The sequence below is a fragment of the Desmodus rotundus genome, chromosome 12 (assembly GCF_022682495.2).
Source record: "Desmodus rotundus isolate HL8 chromosome 12, HLdesRot8A.1, whole genome shotgun sequence".
NCBI classification, from domain to species: Eukaryota; Metazoa; Chordata; class Mammalia; order Chiroptera; family Phyllostomidae; genus Desmodus; species Desmodus rotundus.
The window spans coordinates 75969819-75989144 of record NC_071398.1 but is presented as its reverse complement, the minus strand read 5'-3'; the positions used below and the strand labels follow the sequence as shown (position 1 = coordinate 75989144).

General features: G+C 37.6%; 1 protein-coding gene across 2 annotated transcripts in view; it reads right to left on the bottom strand.

Moving 5' to 3' along the window:
- The window catches only part of SPTA1 (spectrin alpha, erythrocytic 1), a 158040-nt gene that overhangs the window by 44818 nt on the left and 93896 nt on the right, over positions 1–19326 (bottom strand). For both annotated transcript variants that reach the window (XM_024574725.4, XM_045181907.2), the window contains exons 34-39: positions 19178–19309; positions 18541–18678; positions 18252–18356; positions 15348–15556; positions 1186–1306; positions 141–262 (exon numbers count right to left, since the gene is read on the bottom strand). In XM_024574725.4, the coding sequence (XP_024430493.2) occupies positions 141–262; positions 1186–1306; positions 15348–15556; positions 18252–18356; positions 18541–18678; positions 19178–19309 (827 nt within the window). The remainder of the gene's footprint in view (positions 1–140; positions 263–1185; positions 1307–15347; positions 15557–18251; positions 18357–18540; positions 18679–19177; positions 19310–19326) is intronic.

Here is a 19326-nt window from a genome sequence, read left to right as displayed (position 1 = left end):
GACTGCATTTGAGGAAGGATTTGGAAGATACAGATCTGTAGCTGGGCTGAAATGCTGAGCAAACCCTTAAGTATGCTCCCCAACAATAGCTCAATACCTGCAATACAGGAAGAGAATATTGCCTCCAATACCCAACTCACCGAGCCTTAGTCAACTCTTTGAGCTTTTCCCAGTGTTGAACAAACTGAGCCAGCCGCTCCTGGATCTCCTGTTGCTCCACAGCAGCCTTGTCTCCCAGCCCCTCTGCCATATTCAGCACATTCTGAAGAACACCCCCACGCATGTTGTGTTATCCCACAACCTCTCCCAATTTAGATACAGTTCCCTGGCAAAGTACCTAGCCAGGTTATTTCTTTAAAAAAAAGTTTACTTAAAACATTACTTAGTTTTATTACTAAGGGTTTTTTTTGTTTTTTTTAATCTTATTTTTTATTTTTTTAATTAAACATTTTTTTATTGTTGTTCAATTACAGTTGTCTGCATTTTCTCCCCACCCCTCCACCCCACCCCAGCCAAACCCACCTCCCTCCCCCACCACCACCCTCCCCCTTGGTTTATACTTAGCTTTTTTATTGTTCAATTACATTTGTCTCCATTTCCCCCCCATGCTCTCCCCTGCCCTGCCCACCCCATCTCTTCCACATTCAATTCCCCTCCCCATTGTCCTTGTCCATGGGTCCTTTACAGCCAAATTATGTCTTAACTCTATGGTAATTGGGGTGGTCTTAAAAATCCTGGGAGAATAAAGAAAGCTGTAGTAAGATTTACCATGCTAAAGTTACCCAAGTATTTGGAAACAGACACTGGCATTTGTACTAAGATACTCTGCATGTTCTGCTTTATAGATTATTCATGCTCATAGCATGACCTTGCTGTCAAGCCAGAACCAGAGGTGCAATTTTTTAATATGGCTCAGCTTAAGTACAGCTTTTCCTAATATTCCAACTTGCATCCTGCCAAAAATTGTGACCTGGAGTGTTAAAATTTCTCCTTCGAGGAAAGAGCAGGGCTTCCTATGTAGAATTCTATTTATAGGATACAAAATGTGGAGGAGAAAAGAACACTCGAATAACACTTTATGACTAACTCTGTGTGACATGCCTATTTCACATTTTGTAAATCATCCTGTTTGAAGGCCTATTACACTTCTCTGCCCCTCCAGTTCTCAGATTTTACTCTTCTTACCTGGATGGCAGGTTCATGTGCCTTTAGCTCTCCTTCTAGACGTTTGTGCTTCTTCAGTAAGTTCTGAACCCCCTGTAGATCCCTCCCATTGTCCTGGGAGCTCACTCGTACCAACTTCTCTCTGCAAACAAGGAATAAAAACAGAGTTTAGACCTCTGAGGAATTCTAGAAAAATGGTTTTTGGAGAGTGCGTTGCTGGGGTTGAGGAGATGGTAACACTCTGGTGTCAGTAATCACAAAGATAATTAGTACCAAAGGCTTTCAGCAAAATTTCTGACTTATACTAATATAGTTAAAATAATATATTGATCTCTACCATATGCACAGACATAATAGCCTTCTACTTATTTCCTTTGCCTGTCTAGTTATATACATTCTCTTCTCTTTTTTATTGTCATTCTATTACAGTTGTCTCAACTTTTCCCATTGGTGTCCTTGCCCTGCAACCACCCACTCCCACAGTCAATCCCCACACTGTTGTCCATATCCATGGGTCATTTATACCTCTTCCTTGACTAGACACTTCCATTTCTTTCCTCAATATAACCATCCCCCCTCCCATCTGGTCACTTTCAGTCTGTTCCTTGTCTCTATGCTGGTTCTATTTTGATCATTTATTTATTTTGTTAATTATGTTGCTCTTATAGGTGAGATCATATGGCATTTGTCTTTGGCCACCTAGATTATTTCACTTCTAATAATACTCTCCAGTTCCATCCATACTGTTATGAGATGTAGGAGTTCCTTCTTTCTTTCTGCAGCATAGCATTCCATTCTGTACAGCCTTTATTACGTATAGGTATGCTCCTTCTACTCCCACTTTGCTGAGGTTTTTTCATCATAAATGGATGCTCTACTTTATCAAATGTTTTTTTCAGCATGTGTTGATATGATCATGCAATATTTATCTTCCATTTTGTTTATGTGGTGTATTATGTTTATTGATTTGAAAGCATTTTTATACCATCCTTGCATCCCTGGGATGAATCCCACTTGATCTTGTGTAACCTTTTCAGTGTATTGCTGGATCTGGTTTGCCAATATTTTGTTGAGTGTTTTAGCATCTATGTTCATCAGCAATATTGGCCTGTAGTTTTCTCTCTTGTGTCTTTTTCTGGTTTGGGAATTAGGACAATACCAGCTTCATAAAAAGAGCTTGGGAGTCTTCTCTCTTCTTGAATTTTTTGGAATAGTTTGAGAAGGATAGGAGTTAGTGATTCCCCAATTGTTTGGTAAAATTCACCTGTGAAGCCACCTGGTCCAAGGATTTGTGTGCCAGGAGTTCTTTGATTACTGCTTTGTTCACTATACAGTCTATTCAGACATTCTGCTTCTTCATTTAGGTTTGTAAGATATATGCTGCTAGAAATTTATCCAGTTTGCCCAGGGTGTCAAATTTCTTGGCATTTTGTTATTCATAGTAATTTCTTATAATCCTTTGTATTTCCGTGGTATCAGTTTTAATTTATTCTCTTTCTTTTCTGATTTTATTGAGTCCTCTTTCTTTTTTTCTTGATAATTTTGGTTAAAGGCTTGTCAATTTTGTTTTTCTTATCTTTGAATTATTCTTTTAGTCTCTATGTTATTTAATTCTGCTGCGTTATTACTTCCTTCCTTCTACACACGCTCTAGGCTTTGTTTGTTGTTCTTCCTCTAGTTCTTGTAGATGCAGGTTATATTTATTTGAATTTTTTCTTTTTTAGAGAGGCCTATATTGTTATGAATTTTCCTCTCAAAACTGCCTTCACTTTCTCCCATAGTTTTTGGACTGTTGTGTGTTAATTTTCTTTATTTCCAGAAACTTTTTGATTTCTTCCTATATTTCATTGTTAACCCAATCATTATTTAATAGCATGTTATTCAGTCTCCATGAATTTGAATGTTTTGAGTTTTTTTCTTTGAAGTTGGTTTCTAGTTTCAAGCCATTGTGATCTGAGAAGGTGCTTGACATGATTTCAATTTTCTTGAATTTGTTGAGGGTTTTTTTTTTTTTTTAATGTCCTGCCATGTGGTCTATCTTTGAAAATGTTCTGTGTGCTTTTAAAAAGAATGCATATTTTGATTCTTTAGGGTGAAAATTTCTGTGTATACCAATTAAATCCACTTGATCTAGAGTGTTGTTCAATGCCACAGTATTCTTCTTGATTCTTTGCTTGGAACATCTATCCATTGTTGACAATGGAATGTTAAAATCCCTATATATGAGTGTGTTGCTGTTGATATCTTTGTTGAAGTCCTCAAGATTTTCCTTACATATTTAGGTGCTCCTCTTTTGAGTGCATATATGTTTACAGAGGTTATATCTACTTGATGGATTATTTCCTTCAGTATTATGCAGTGTCTTACTTTGTTTCTTTTTTTGGCCCTGTTTGAAATCTGTTTTGTCTGATATAAATATTGCTACCTCAGCTTTTATTTCATGTCCATTTTCTTGGAATATTTTTATTCTTTCCCTTCACTTTTAGTCTGTGTAGATCTTTTGTTGCGAGGTAAGTCTCCTCTTGGCAGCATATACATAGGTCATGTTTTCTTTTCTTTTTTTTTTTTATCTTATACTTCAGCTACCTTAAGTCTTTTAATTGAAGCATTTAATCCATTTACATTTAAGGTTATTATATATAGGAACTTATTTTTGCTATTTTCCACTTTGTTCCTGTCTTCCACCCCCCTCTCTTCATCTTCTCAAAGTAGTCCCTCTAGTATCTCTTGCAATGCTGGTTTGGTGGAGATGTATTCTTCTACTTTTTTTTTTTTTTTTTGTCTCGGAAACTCCTTATTTCGCCTTCCATTTTACATGGGAGCTTTCCTGGGTAGAGTAGTTGATTGCAGGCTTTTGCTTTTCATTACCTAGAATATTTCTTGCTATTCCCCTCTGGCTTTCTGGCTTCTAAAAAGATTACCATATATTTATTTGGCTGCCTTTACCATTCTACACCCTAACCCCCCTTCCTTCTGGTAACCACTATAGTATTGTCTGTATTTATGAGGGGTTTTTTGGGGGGCAACTTTTGTTTTTATTTATTTTATATCATCAAAATAAAAAGCTTCTGGGGTGGGGTAGAGGGATGGGGAGAAAAGGCATACAACTGTAATTGCATAACAATAAAAAAAAATAAAAAAAAATAAAAAGCTTCTGCATGGTGAAAGAAAACAGCATTAAAATAAAAAGAGAACCAATAGTATGGGAAAACATACTTGCCAATGATACTCAGACAAAGGCCTGATCTCGAAAATACATAAAGAAATCACACAACTCCACTCCAGGAAGACAAACAACCCAATTAAAAAATGGGCAAAAGACTTGAACAGACACTTCTCCAAGGAAGACATACAGAGGGCTTGGAGGCATATGAAAAGATGCTCCGCATCACTACTCACCAGAGAGATGCAAATTAAAACCACAATGAGGTACCATCTCACACCAGTCAGGGTGGCCAACATAAACAAATCAACAAACAATAGTTGTAGAGGATGTGGAGAAAAGGGAACCCTAGTACCTTGTTGGTGGGAATGCAGACTAGTGAGGCACACTGTGGAAAACAGTATGGAATTTCCTCAGAAAACTAAAAATGGAAGTGCCCTTTGATCTAGCTGCTGGGATTATACCCTAAGAACCCTGAAACACCAACCCAAAAGAACCTATGCACCCCAATGTTCATAGCAGCACAATTTACAATAGCCAAGTACTGGAAGCAACCTAAGTGCCTATTAGCAAATGAATGGATTAAAAAACTATGGAACATTTACACAATGTATCTATGAGTTTTATATATTATTTTCATTTTTTTTTCATATTTTATTGTTGTTCAGGTATAGTTTTATCCATTTATCCCCACCCCAGCCATCCCCACTTCTCAGAGACATTGTTGCTTTCAGTTTTATACCACAAATGAGTGAAATCATATGGTTCTTGCCAATTTCATTTTTTATAACAAAGGAAGAATTAATTAGTAATAAAACCATGGCAGGTGATACATAACATTCCCAGTTTAGTATCCAGTTCAGTATCATATTAGATACACAGAATAAAATAATAATGACAATGATCTCATAGGTTGATTAAGCTGTAAATGTCCAGCTGTCTCATTAAGAATGAGCATCACTCATTCTATGAACTATCTAGAACAGACATATATGGCTTCTTTTTTTGTTTCTTTTTAAAAAAAAATTTAATTGTTGTTCAAGTACAGTTGTCTCCATTTTACTTCCACCACTCCACCCACAACCCAGCCACCCCCACTCCCTACCCTTGATCCTACCCTTCTTTATTTTGTCCATATGTCCTTTGTACATGTTGCTGAAAACCCTGCCCCTTTCCCCCCCATTATCCCCTCCCACCTCCACTCTGGTTACTGTCCATTTGTTCTTAATTTCAATGTCTCTGATTATATTTTGCTCATTTGTTTGTTGATTAGGCTCCAGTTATAGATGAGATCATATGGTATTTGGCCCTCACCACCTGGCTTATTTCACTTAGCATATGCTCTTCAGTTCCATCCAAACTGTTGCAAAGGGTTCAGGAGCTCCTTATTTCCTTCTGATGCTTAGTATCCCACTGTGTAAATGTTCTTTTGGATTGGAGTTTCAGGGTTCTTAGCGTATAATCTCAGCAGTGGAATTGCTGGGTCAAAAGGCAGTTCCATTTTTTGTTTTCTGAGAAAATTCTGTACTGTTTCCATAGTGGTTGCACCAGTCTACAATCCAGCCAAGAGTGTACTAGGGTTCACTTTTTGCCACGTCCTCTCCAATACTTGTTGTTTGTTGATTTGTTTATGATGGCTATTCTGACCAGTGTGAAGTGGTATCTCATTGTGGATTTAATTTGCACCTCTCTGATGGCTAGTAATGCTGAGCATCTTTTCATATATGTCTCTGGATGCTTTGTATGCCATCCTTGGAGAAGTGTCTATCGAAGTCCTTTGCCCATTTTTTTCATTGGGTGGTTTGTCTTCCGGGAGTGCAGTCGTGTGAGTTCATCATTTATTTTGGAGATCAAACCCTTATCTGAGGTATCATTGGCAAACATTTTTTCCCATACAGTTAGTTCTCTTTTCATTTTAATGCTGTTTACTTAACCATGCAGAAGCTTTTTATTTTTATGAGATCCCATTTGTTTATTCTTTCCTTTATGTCCATTGCTCTAGAGGACATATCGATGAAAATATTGCTGCATGGAATATCTGAGACTTTCCTCCCTATATTCTCCTATAGGACTTTTATGATGTCATGACTTATATTTAAGTCTTTTATCCACCTTGAATTTGTAGCAATACCCATGTTGGACAAAATAAACTTCAAACCACGGGCCATAAAAAGAGACCCAGAAGGACACTTCATAATACTCAAGGGAAGAATCCATCAAGAAGACATAAACATAAACATATAGGCACCCAACATGGGAGCACTCAAATACATAAGGAAAATCTTGGAGGACTTCAAGAAAGATATAGACAGCAACACTATTATATAGTAAGCGATTTTAAAACCCCACTGTCAAAATGGATAGATTTTCAAACAAAATATCAAAGAGCTTCTGAAGATGGCAGCAAGGTTGGTGGGAGCAGAGCCCAGTTGTCCCTGTGCCCAGCTGGAACACCTAGCCAATCTTCTGAGGAACAGAGTGAACAGCCAACGGAACCCCAGATTATATGAAGTTTGGAAACCAAAAATTGTAGAGGACATTGAAAAACAGAAGGTGAGGTGATTGCATTGTGACTCCAAGGTCCTGGGGATCTGTGCAGGGACATAAGCTGCTGTGGTCCCCCAGCCGGTGCCTGCTGCAGGATACTGGGAGGAGAGTTAGATTACCAGCTCCCATCCCTACCAGAGCCAGTAGGGCAACCTGAGACCAGGAGAGACCTGGATGCTTGAAGTCTCTGGGGGGAATAGAGATGAAGGGGCAGACACATAGAGAGGTGTACACCCTCTGGGACTGCGGATGCCAGCTAGGTCATTATCAGAGAAATTGAGGAGCAGGTGACACTTGGAGAAGGGAGAAGAGTTGGGCTTTGTCAGACAATGACCCGGATAGTCCCCAGACTTGTTAGAAAGTTGGGCTTTGTGAAAAGCTGTGCACCTGTTAAGAACAGCAGGCTTAAACAAGAGGCTTTAACTCAAAAAAAAAAAAAAAAAAAAAAAAAAAAAAAAGGCTCACAGCCCCAAGGGTGATTTGAGTTGTGCACCCATACTTCCTTTGGTCAGCTGGCCTGACAGCAGATTCAAGCCGCACCAGCACTTCACTCCTATAGCTTGCCAGGCAGCGGTTCACCCGGCTCACCCTGAAGCTTAATCGAGCTGCTTGCCTGAACCAGACTTGGGCAGCTAGCCTGGCAGTTAAGTCATGCAGCTTGCCTGGAGGCTGACTGGTGATGCTCGCCTGTGGCGGATTCTGGCTGCTCCTGGCACCATTCACCTGAAAACTGATTTGAGCTGTGAGCCCGAACTTGACAGGTGCTGCTGGCCCAGAGGCTGAGTGGCACTGTGCCTGGAGGCTGACTGGTACTGCTTGCCTGGCAGTGTGCTCTGGCCATGGTGGGCTCACAAAGAGCAAAGATGAGGTGCAATACACAGAACTTGGTGCAACTGGTGAATTAAAGGCACAGGCCTCAGGGTGCCGAGCATCTCACAGAGGACCTGGGGTGGAGGCTACAGAACTGTGAATATTGCAGTCCAGACCTGGCCCCCATCCTTACAAAGCCATAGGACTGGAGAAAAGCAAAGCCCAGCTCCCCTCTTTCTGTGGCATCCAGGAAGACCAGCAGAACTCCATCAATTGGTTTAATGTCAGCAGGAGGCTTATTTTCTTTCTTTCCTCTCTCTCTTCTTTCTTTTTTTCTTCCCCCAAGTGAGACAATAAGACATGGAGTTGTGAAGGTCCAGAGACAGATCCAAGGTGGGAGCACAAGGCTAATCCCCAAAACTGAGAGACAAATTTCACTCTGCTATCCCCTAGAACTTGCATTTTATTGCTTATTTATATTACTATTTTTCATTACTTTTACGTCTTTTCTTTTATTAGTATTTTTTAATTTCTCTTCTTTCTGTTTAGTTTTCTTCATTTTATTCCTCTGTTTAATTGTGTGGTTTGACAGGTTTTCCTTATTCTGTCTTTCACATTGTATTTTAATTTTCCTTCTTTCACTTCACTCCTGTTCCAATAACACACTACTATTGATCATGTAATTTCTATTCTTGTTATCCAAATCATGTATTTCTTATCCTATTATTGTTGTTCCAGCACTATTGTAAACAATTGTTGTTCCATACAGTTCTACATACTATACAGTAAAACTCCTGATGTTAGTCCACTTCACTTTATTCCTGATCATTATTATTGTTGTGGTTAACTCTGTTCTTTCTCACAATAAGTCTACTTTCTATCCTTCACTCCCACTATATCTCATCATCTAACCTTGAACAAGCACTCTGTTTTCTGGATTCAGCTCACAATCTTCCTCTCCTCTAACAAGAGTCTTATCTCTCCTTCACCTTTTATAAGAAGTGGCTAGTTGGGTGAAATATCACAGTTAACACTATACTTATCCAAAGAATCTCCTATCTCTTCTCTACTTGCTGGTACTTTAAATCCCATAGAATATTCTCCCACTGTCTTAATCGATTTTTCTTACCCACTACCACTGATCACAAACAAGAATAGGTGGCAGCTGCTAACATCAGTATACCTGCTGGAGTAGTGAAACCACCAACAGAGGAACCACCAAAAGGTACAAACCCAAGTACAACAAGAGAGCCCACACAAACAGAAGAAAGGTCAACCCTAGAACATCCAGGCAAGGAGATCAAAGAGACCACATCACTGAATCCCATAGAATTTCTGTCATAGAAGTTCACCCTACAAAGACTTAGCTAGCAAAGCAAAACATCAGGAAGTGCAGAAACAAATAGTCACCTAAAATGGGGAGACAAAAAAAAGAACCTGCAATGAAAAGGAATGGAAGAATCCCCACTAAAAGTGCTAAATGAAATGGAGGTAAGCAAACTATCACATATGGAATTCAAAATAATGGTTTGAAGATGCTCAAGGAACTCACAGACAACTACAAGGAACTGAGTGAGAACTACAAGAGTATGAAAAAGGAAATCGAAACAATGAAGAAAAAACAGGAAGAAATGAAAAATAAAATCTTAGAAATAAAATACACACTAGAAGGAATTACAAACAGGCTGGATGAAGCAGAGGACTGAATTAGTGAGCTGGAAAACAAGGTGGAAAGAAACACTAAGGTAGAGCAGCTGCACTAAAAAAGACTAAAAAAATATGAAGATAGCTTAAGGGAACTTCAAGATAACATGAAATTCAACAACACTTGAATCATAGGAATACCGGAAGGAGAAGAATAGGAACAAGGGATAGAAAACCTGTTCCGAAAAATAATGACAGAAAACTTTTCAAAACCAGAGAGAGAAAAAAAAAAACCATTCAAGTGAAGCAGCACAGAGAGTCCCAATCAAGATAAACCCAAAGAGGTTAATGCCAGGACATATCATTATTAAAATGCCAAGTATTAAAGACAAAGAATCTTAAACAAACAAGGGGGAAACAGGAAGTAACAAACATAAGGTCTATGATAAGGATAACAGCTGATTTCTCAACAGAAAAAATCCAACCCAGAAAAGAATTGCAAGAGATATACCAAATAATGAAAAACAAAGGCCTACACAATAGTTATTATCCCCAGCAAGGCTCTCAATTAAAATGGAAGGCAAAATAAGCATGTTCCCAGATAAAAGAATGCTGAAAGAGTACATATCCACCAAATCAGCACTACAAGATTTACTAAAGACATTACTAAGAGAAGACAAAGGAAAGGAGTGAAAGAGAGAGGAACACAGGTAAAATGCAGGGGAAATGGACAAATACCTATCAATAATAACCTTACACATAAAAGGATTAAATCTCTAAACAAAAGGCATAGAATAGCTGAATGGATAAGAAATCATGACCCACACATATGCTGCCTACAAGAGTCCCACCTCAAAACAAAAGTCCTAAACAGACTGAAAGTGAAGGTTGGGAACAAATATTCCAAGCAAATGGACAGGAAAGAAAAGCTTGGGTAGCAATACTCATATCAGACTAAAAAACAAGGGCCATAAAAAGAGACCCAAAAGGACACTTCATAATACTCAAGGGAAGAATACATCAAGAAGACATAAACATTATAAACATACATGCACCCAACATAGGAACACCCAAATGCATAAAGAAAATCTTGGAGGAGTTCAAGAAATATAAAGACAGCAACATTATTATAAGTAGTAGATTTTAACACTCCACTGTCAAAAATCGATAGATCTTTCAAATAAAATAAGAACAAAGATATTGCTGCACTGAACAATATCCTAGATCAAATGGACTTAACTGACATATAGAGAGCCTTTTATCCCAAAGAAGCAAAAGACACATTCTTTCCACATACACATGGAACATTTTTGAAGACAGATGACATGATAGACATAAAACAAGAAAACAAATTCAAGAAAATTGGAATCATATCAAACATTTTCTCTGACCAACAGCGACTAAAAATAAAAACCAACCTTAAGGAAAAAAACTCAAACGCACTCAAACTCATGGAAATTGAATACCATGCTATTAAACAGTGAATGGGTGAAGAATGAGATCAAGGAAGAAATCAAAAAGTTTCTGGAAACAAATGAAAATGAACTCACACCAATCCAAAACTTATGGGACACAGCAAAGGCAGTCCTGAGAGGGAAGTTCAAAGCAATACAGGCCTACCTAAAAAAGATAGAAACATTTCAAATAAACAACCCAACCCTACACCTACAAGAATTCCAGGAAAAAAAGAGATAGCCCAGAGCAAGTAGAAGGAAGCAAATAACCAACATCAGAGCAAAAATTAAATGACATAGACTCTAAAAGGAGCTGGTTCATTGAAAACATAAATAAAATTGAAAAAAGCAAACAAAATATAACCAGAGACATTGAAGTTAAGAACATTGTAACAATAGCCAGAGTGGGGATGGGATAGTGGGGAGAGGGGTCTATAGGAGCTACTATAAAGGACACAAGGATAAAATCAAGGGGGAGGGTAGAAGTGGGGGAGGGAGGTGGGACTGGCTGGGGTGGGGGGAGGGATGGGGAGAAAATGCAGAAAATTGTAACTGAATAAAAATAAATAAATTAATTAAAAAATAAATAAAATTAAAATTTTATACACACACACACACACACAAACACAACCCCCCACCCAAAATTGACAAGCTGTCCAGGAGCTGGTTCTTTGGAAAGATAAACAAAATCGAAAGGCCTTTAAGCAAGCTCATCAAGATAAAAAGAGAGAGGACCCAAGTAATACATCCAGAAATGAAAGAGGAGAGATTACAACTGATACCACAGAAATACAAAGGATTATGAAAAATTACTATGAAGAACTATATGCCAAGAAATGTGAAAACCTAGATGAAATGGACAAATTTCTAGAAAAATATAATGTTCCAAACTCAATGAAGAAGAAGCAGAAAGCCTGAACAGACCAATATCAGCTGAAAAAATTGAAACAGTAATCGAAAAACTCATGGCACACAAAAGCCCTCGACAGGAGAGTTTCACAGGAGAATTCTACAAAGCATTTAAGGAGGAGCTAACCCCTATCCTTCACAGATTATTCCAAAGAATCCAAGAAGATGGAAGACACCCAAACTCTTTTTATGAAGCCAGCATCATCCTAATCCCCAAACCAGATAAAGACATAACACAGAAAGAAAACTTCAGGCCAATATCACTGATGAACATAGACACTAAAATCCTCAACAAAATATTGGCAAACTGCATCCAGCAATACATTGAAAATATCACACACCATGATCAAGTGGGATTCATCCCAGGGATGCAAGGATGGCACAATATTTGCAAATCAATAAACCTAATACATCACATAAATAAAAGGAATTACAAAAATTACATGATCATATCAATAGAAGCAGAAAAAGCATTTGGTAAGGTACAGCACCACAGCACCCACTTATGGTTAAAACACTCAGCAAAGTGGGAATACCAAATGGGAAAGGAAGAAGCAAAACTGTCATCGTTTGCAGATGACATGACAGTATAGACAGAAAATCACATATACTTCACAAAAATCTACTCAACCAAATGAATAAATTGGGCACAACAGTGGGAAATAAAGTCAATATTCATAAATCAAAAGCATTTCTGTACACCAACAATGAAGTATCTGAAAAAATCAGGAAAAATATTCCATTTGATATAGCAACAAGAAAAATAAAGTACCTAGGAATAAACCTAATCAAGGATGTAAAAGGCCGGTACTCAGAAAACTATACAACAGTGAAGAAAAAAATTAAGGAAGCCACAAACAAATGGAAGCATATACTGTGTTCATGCATTGGTAAAATTAACATCATCAAAACACCCATATTACTCAAAGCAATTTATAGGTTCAATGCAATACCTATTAAAGTACCAATAGCATATTTCACAGATATGGAAGAAACATTTCAGAAATTTATATGGAACCATAAACAACCCCAAATAGCTGCAGCAATTTTGAGAAAGAAGAACAAAGCAGGAGGGATCACAATACCTGATATCAAACTGTATTACTAGGACACTGTAATCAAAACAGCCTTATTCTGGCATAATAACAGACACATAGATCAATGGAACAGAATAGAGAGCCCAGAAATAAACTCAAGCCTCTATGGTCAATTAATATTCGACAAAGGGGCCAGCAGCATAAAATGGAGTAAACACACCCTCTTCAATAAATGGTGTTGGGAGAGCTGGACAGCTACATGTAAAAAACTGAAACTTGATCACCAACTTACACCATTGATCACAAAAATAAATTCAAGATGGATAAAAGACTTAAATATAAGTCACTACACTATAAAAGTCCCAGAGGAAAATATTGGCAGGAAAATCTCAGACATTCCACACTGCAACATCCTCACAGACACAACCTCTAAAGCAAGGAACATAAAGGAAAGAATAAACAAATGGGACCTCATAAAAACAAAAAGCTCCTGCATGGCTAAAGAAAACAGCATTAAAATGAAAAGAGAACCAAGTGTATCGGAAAACATCACATTTGCTAATGATACCTCAGACAAGGGCCTGATCTCCAAAATATATAAAGAACTCACATGATTCCACTCTAGGAAGACAAAAAACCAATTAAAAAATAGGTAAAGGACTTCAACAGACACTTCTCCAAGGAGGACATACAGAGGGCCCAGAGACATATGAAAAGATGCTCAGCATCACTAGCCATCAGAGAGATGCAAATTAAATCCACAATGAGATACCACTTCACACCAGTCTGAATGGACATCATACACAAAACAAATAACAAGTGTTGGAGAGGATGTGGAGAAAAGGGATCCCTAGTGCACTATTGGGTAGATTGTAGACTGGTACAGTCATTATGAAAAACAGTATAGAATTTTCTCATAAAACTAAAAATGGAACTGCCTTTTGACCCGGAAATTCCACTGGTAGGATTATATCCTAAGAACCCTGAAACACCAATCCAAAAGAACCTGTGCACCCCAGTGTTCATAGCAGCACAATTTACAACAGCCAAGTGCTCGAAGCAACCTAAGTGCCCATCAATAAATGAATGAATCTAAAAAGTATGGTATATTTATGCAATGGAATACTACATAGCAGAAGGAAAGAAGGAGCTCCTACCCTTTGCCACAGCAGGAATGGAACTGGAGAGCATTATGCTAAGTGAAATAAGCCAGGTGATGAAAGACAAATACCATATGATCTCACCTATAAGTGGAATTTAATCAAGAAAACAAATAAGCAAGCAAAATATAACCAGAGACATTGAAATTAAGAACAAAAGGACAGTAACCAGAGGGGAGATGGGAAAGCATAATGTGGGGGAAAGGATGAAGGTTTATTCAGGAATTTTGAAGGACACATTGACAAAACCAAAGGGAGTTGGAATCAGGAGAGGGAGGTGGGGATGGCTGGGGTGGGAATGAGAGGAGGGGGGAAAAGGCAGAGAAATGCACTTAAAAAAATGAATGATTCATCTTTAAAAAATTAAATAAATAAATAAATAAAAATTAAAAATATATATTAACAAAGATATCGCGACATTGAACAATGTCCTAGATGAAATGGACTAAACTGATACATAGAGAGCCTTTCATCCCAAGGAAAGAAAATACACATGATTTTCAAATGCACATGAACATTTTAACAGATGACATGCTAGGACACAAAACAAGCCTCAACAAATTCAAGAAAATTGATATAATATCAAGAATTTTATGTGACCACTGGGACTGAAACTAGAAACCAACCTCAAGGAAGAAACTCAAAAACATTCAAATTCAGAGATTGAATAGTATGCTATCAAACAATGAATGGGCTAAGAATGGGAAGAAATTCTTAGAAATTTCTTCAATGAAGAAATAAAAATTTTCTGAAAACAAATGAAAATAAACTCTCAACATTTTAAAACTTATGGGTTTCTTTTTTTTAATTTAATTTTTATTGTCTTTTTCCATTACCACTTAGTCCTCTTATACCCACTTCCCCCCAGCAATCACCACATTGTTGCCCATGTCCATGATTCTTTTTTCTTTTTTGCTCAATCCCTCCACCTTCTAGCCTCCTTTCCCACTAGCTGTCATTCTGCTTTCCATCTATGAGTCTGTTCCATTTTCTTTGTTCAGTTTTTTCATTAGATTCCACATATGAGTGATATCATACAGTATTTTTCTTTCTCTGACTGGCTTATTTCACTTAGCACAATGTTGTCCAAGTCCATCCATACTATTCCAAAGGGTAAAATTTTCTTTTTTACAGCTGAGTAGTATTCCATGGTGTAAATATCCCATAGTAGTTTCATCCACTCATCTACTTATGGGTGCTTGGTCTCTTAATTTTGTTCCCAAACTGTATTTGAACTGCTCTGCATTCCCTTTATTCTTACCTCCCTCTGCTTTCATACAGTGAGGGAATTTGAGAAAAATAAAATCACTGTTAACTTTAAGCTGAGGCAAACATGATTAAGGAGTAATACCAACAGCAAGAAACATTACATATTTCATTTCAGCATCAAATACAAACATGTTTGGTGGATTATCTACTCTTTTGAATTATTAATGCAATGTGAGTTGGTAGTACATACTCTATCCAGGATTCCTCATCATCTAGGTCCTGGAAAAACTGGAACAAGGCATAGGCTTCTTTCAGTTTCTCATGGTGTAAGGCTGCTAAATTCTGGACATCTAGGAAGCGCTTATTGATATTATCCCTTTTCTTCACAATCTGGTCAGCGTTGAACGTCCCACTGGAGAGCAGATCAGTAGCCAACTCATTTAGGTCTCTGAGTGCATCCTAGAAAGCCCAAGTATACTCAGTGAATAGTACAATACAGATATTAAGTAGACTCCCAAATTTAACCACTGATGGTTCAAGTTGAAAGACTGTGTCAGAGAGCCCTGGCTGGTGTGGCTCAGTTGATTGAGTGCCATCCTGTAAACCAGTTTGATCCATAGTCAGGGTACATGCCTGGGTTGTAGGCCAGACCCCAGTGGGGAGCATGTGAGAGGCATGACATATTTCTCTCCCTCTTTTTCTCCTTCCCTTCCCCTCTGTCTAAAAATAAATAAATAAATAAAATGTTTTAGAAAAGAATATGTCAAAGAGATTGTTTTTTGGAGATAGTAAATTTGACATTTTGTTCTTTTAACCCTGATTGGACAAGGGCAAGATCAAGGGGCAACATGGATAGCATTACTACATTACTCAAATTGCACATTTTCCCTTACTTGTCCTGTTTTTATTTCTGATCTTTAACCTTGTATTTCCTTCCTCTTCCCAACTGAAAGTACGATCTTGGTGAGCAAGCACTCTGTCCACAAACAGACAGTCTTCTATAGAGTAATGAATTTGGTGCAGATTGATTTATTGAAATATTCAACAAGAACTACTCTTAAATTGGCCACAGAACACTTACAGCCTCTTCTGTGTCTCTTTTCAGTCAAAATCTGCCCCCCTCCAGTGATGCCACAGGGCATATAAACAAGTTCTGAAACATAAAACTTAGGAAGATTTTGACTTCTTTTTTGATGCGATTGTAAATGGGATTGTTTTCTTAAGTTTCCCTTTCTGGCAGTTCATTAGTAGTGCATAAAAAATGAAACTGATTTCTGGCTACTTATTTTGTACTTTACTTTACTGAATTTACTAGTTCTAGTAGGTTTTTTTTTTTTTTTTGGTGAAATCTTTAGGGTTCTCCATATATAGTGTGATGCCATCTGCAAAAAATGATACTTTTACTTCTTCCTTTCCAGTTTGGATGACTTTTATTTCTTCTTGTCTGACTTCTGTGCCTCAGGTTTCCAGTATTAAGTTAAATAAGAGTGGTGAAAGTGGACATTCCTGTCTTGTTCCTGATCTTAAGGAAAACACTTTTAGTTTCTGCTCATTAAGTATGATGTTGACTATGGGTTTTCCATATGATATCTGATAACGGCTTAACATCCAAAATTTATAAAAAACTTATACAACTGAACACCAAAAAAATAAACAATCCAATTAAAAATTGGGCAAAGGACCTGAATAGACCCTTGTCCAAAGAGGACATACAGATGGCCAATAGAGATATGAAAAGATGCTCGACATCACTAATCACCAGAGAAATGGGATACCACCTCACACCTGTCAGAAAGGCTATCATCAATTAATCATAGTGTTGGCAAAGATATGGAGAAAAGACAACACTTGTGCTCTGTTGGTGGAAATGCAGATTGGTGCAGCCACTGTGGAAAACAGTATGGAGTTACCTCAAATTTTTCAAATGAAATTGGCTTATGACTGAGCTATTCCTTCTGAGAATATATCTGAAGAAATCCAAAACACTAATTTAAAAGAGTATATACACCCCTATGTTCATTGCAGCATTATTTACAACAACCAAGATTTGGAAACAGCCCAGTGCCCATCAGTAGATTAGCTGATTAAAAAAACTGTGGTACATTTACACAATGAAATACCACTCAACTATAAAAAAGAAGGAAATCTTACATTTAGTGATAGCATGAACATACCCAGAGAGTGCTATGCTAAGTGAAATAAGCCAGTTACAGAAAAACAAGTACCACATGAATTCACTTATATATAGAATCTAGTGAACGACATGAGCTAACAAAATTTTTAAAAAAAGACTCTTAGATACAGAGAACAGATTGACAGCTGTCAGAGGGGAAGGAGGTTAGGGGGCTGAGTGAAAAAGTGAAGGGGTTAAGCCAAAAAAACCCCAAAACAACCCTCATAGACAATGAGAGCAGTATGGTGATTACCAGAGAGAAAGGGAAGAGGGGGAGGTAGAAGAGTGTAAAAGGAGACAAATGGTGATGGAAAGAGACTTGACTTAGGGTGGTGAACACACAATACAATATACAGATAATTATAGAATTAGATATCTGAAACCTATATAATTTTATTAACCAATGTCACTCCAGTAAATCCAATAAGAACGCTTTTTACTTCTTATATTTTCTGTAGCTATTTGTATTATCATATAAATCTGATAATGTAAAATTCTCCAATATGAAATTAACACCTGCCGGCATGTTTATCACTGCTACAAGGACAAATCTCTGCTACTGGAATACCCACTGATTTTTATAGTGTATAGTTTAACTTCATTGCATATGTTCTCATCTGATTTTATTGTTTTCTCTCTAATTCTATAAAATAAACTTCTATTTCTTTTCAAAGACCAGATCAAACATGCAGCTTGGAATCATAGTGAGTTTATATGCATGGATTAGTTAAAAAATAAAAAAGATAGCTTTTAGAATCCACTACCTGGAGTCTCAGAATCTATTGTTTAATGGTCATTGATTAAAAGTGACTGTTGCAATCTTTCTGTAGCTCATGGATTTGACATGGTTATAATGAATGCTGCCTTAGAACACTAAGATCAGTTTTGCAAGACTGTATTTTCAAATGATGCCCTATGACAGGAAACATTTTTGTTCTTGTAATGGACATTCCAGAGGAGTGGGATTCCAAAATCACTTACCTTTCGAGCCAACATCTCTGTTTCTAATAGCTGATGCTTTTTGAGTAGGTTTCCTGCAGAAGCCAAGTCCCTGGCCTGATCTTTCATGGCCAGCAGTGTCTCTGCCTGGGAATAGAAGAATAAGCAGTAAAGCTGCCAGATTAAAACTATATTTAAGAAGAAGAAGATTAGCAACTGTGTCCCCAAACATTTCCCAAGAAGAGTCAAGAAAATAATTCGTGTGTAACTCTGATTATCTGATAAGCATTTATTAAACTCCCATGCTCCCACCACTTCCAGTTGCAATTACCTCTGAGAGCCAGAATTCAAAGTCCCGGATGCCTGTGTTAAACCTCTGTTGGCGACTGGCCTCATTGAGCTTCTGCCCTTTGTCAATTGTTCTCTCAAGCAGGTAGTCCCAGTGTTTCTCCAGCTCTTCCAGTTGACCCTAACAGAAATAAATTGAGGTTATTATAATCTTTAGAATCCTGGGTCCTACAAGAACCTGAAAAGATATAGGAATGCTGTTAAGATAGGGACTAATCAAAATTTTCCAGTACTTGAGTATCATATGTTTTAAATCAGTATGCTTAATCTGGGAAAATAATAGAAGATATTAGAAGTTTGAAGAAGGAGTACTGGGCTGCTTACAGAGGCTGATGTCTAAATGCCAAAGACTCTTGGCAGTAGGGATAGAAATGTAAAACAAGTATGATAATGCTTAGATATTAAGTCTAAAGCTTTCCTGGAGTTCTAGGTACTAAGTGTGGTAGGAGCAATAAGGGATGAGCATCACTGTTTTCCTCTTTCCTTGTGCAACAATCAGGGAAAAGACTATTAACCAGAGAACATATTTCATACCCCTACACATGGAAGTAATAAAAGGGTAAAAAATATATTTTCATGTGACTTTGTAGCCCAAAATCCATGCTGAGAAGAACTTCTACCTTCATGGTCTCTCCACTGCCATTGAATTCCCTCCGCTCAATTAGAGACTTGCCCAAGTTGATGACTCCTTCTACTTGCTCAGCATGACCATAGACCTCATTTTCAAACGTCTGATGCTTCAGGTATTTCCTCTGAAGGAAAAGAAGAA